The sequence below is a fragment of the Dinoponera quadriceps genome, unplaced genomic scaffold (genome assembly GCF_001313825.1).
Source record: "Dinoponera quadriceps isolate SergipeBrazil2010 unplaced genomic scaffold, ASM131382v1 C3875986, whole genome shotgun sequence".
NCBI lineage: Eukaryota > Metazoa > Arthropoda > Insecta > Hymenoptera > Formicidae > Dinoponera > Dinoponera quadriceps.
In genome coordinates, this window is record NW_014567878.1 from 1 (window position 1) to 738 (window position 738).

Genomic DNA, 738 nt, shown 5'->3' on the forward strand with positions numbered 1-738 from the left:
ACGCACGCACGCACACGAGTCACAGCAGTTCGCGAGTTTGTTGAATTGAATAGAAAAATGCCGCCGAAGACAAGTGGTAAGGCAGCCAAGAAGGCCGGGAAAGCTCAGAAGAACATTTCCAAGAGCGACAAAAAAAAGAAGCGCAGGAGGAAGGAGAGCTATGCCATCTACATCTACAAGGTGTTGAAACAAGTCCATCCCGACACCGGTATCTCTAGTAAGGCTATGAGCATAATGAACAGTTTCGTGAACGACATCTTCGAACGTATCGCCGCTGAAGCTTCCCGTCTGGCACACTACAACAAACGTTCGACGATCACTAGCAGAGAAATTCAAACTGCCGTGCGTCTGTTGTTGCCCGGTGAGTTGGCCAAGCACGCCGTCTCCGAAGGTACCAAAGCCGTCACCAAGTACACCAGTTCGAAATAGATGTTTTTCGTTTTCGACACATTTATAAACGGTTCTTTTCAGAACCACAAAAACTCTCGAACAAAAAAGAAAAAGACGTGAAACAGCGATTTTTAATTAACTTTTATTATGTCATTATGACAGCGAAAAACAATAATGTGTGTAAGAAAAATGTTACCGTTCACCGACATACTGTTTAAGAAAGCGAGAAACGCCCGCGACACGAATCGCAAAATTTTACAAGCAATCCCAGAAAAAAGGAAGGTGAGTTCGAAAGCTTTAAAATCGAGACGGACAACAGTGAACAAGAGACCATTACGGGGACTCGTA

At 44.3% G+C, this 738-nt stretch overlaps 1 protein-coding gene across 1 annotated transcript; it reads left to right on the forward strand.

Moving 5' to 3' along the window:
* Positions 1-57: 57 nt before the first annotated feature.
* On the forward strand, positions 58-429 carry LOC106751497 (histone H2B). The gene has a single exon (XM_014632394.1). It carries the CDS (start codon positions 58-60, stop codon positions 427-429), a length of 372 nt encoding a protein of 123 aa, XP_014487880.1.
* The last annotated feature ends 309 nt before the right edge of the window (positions 430-738 follow it).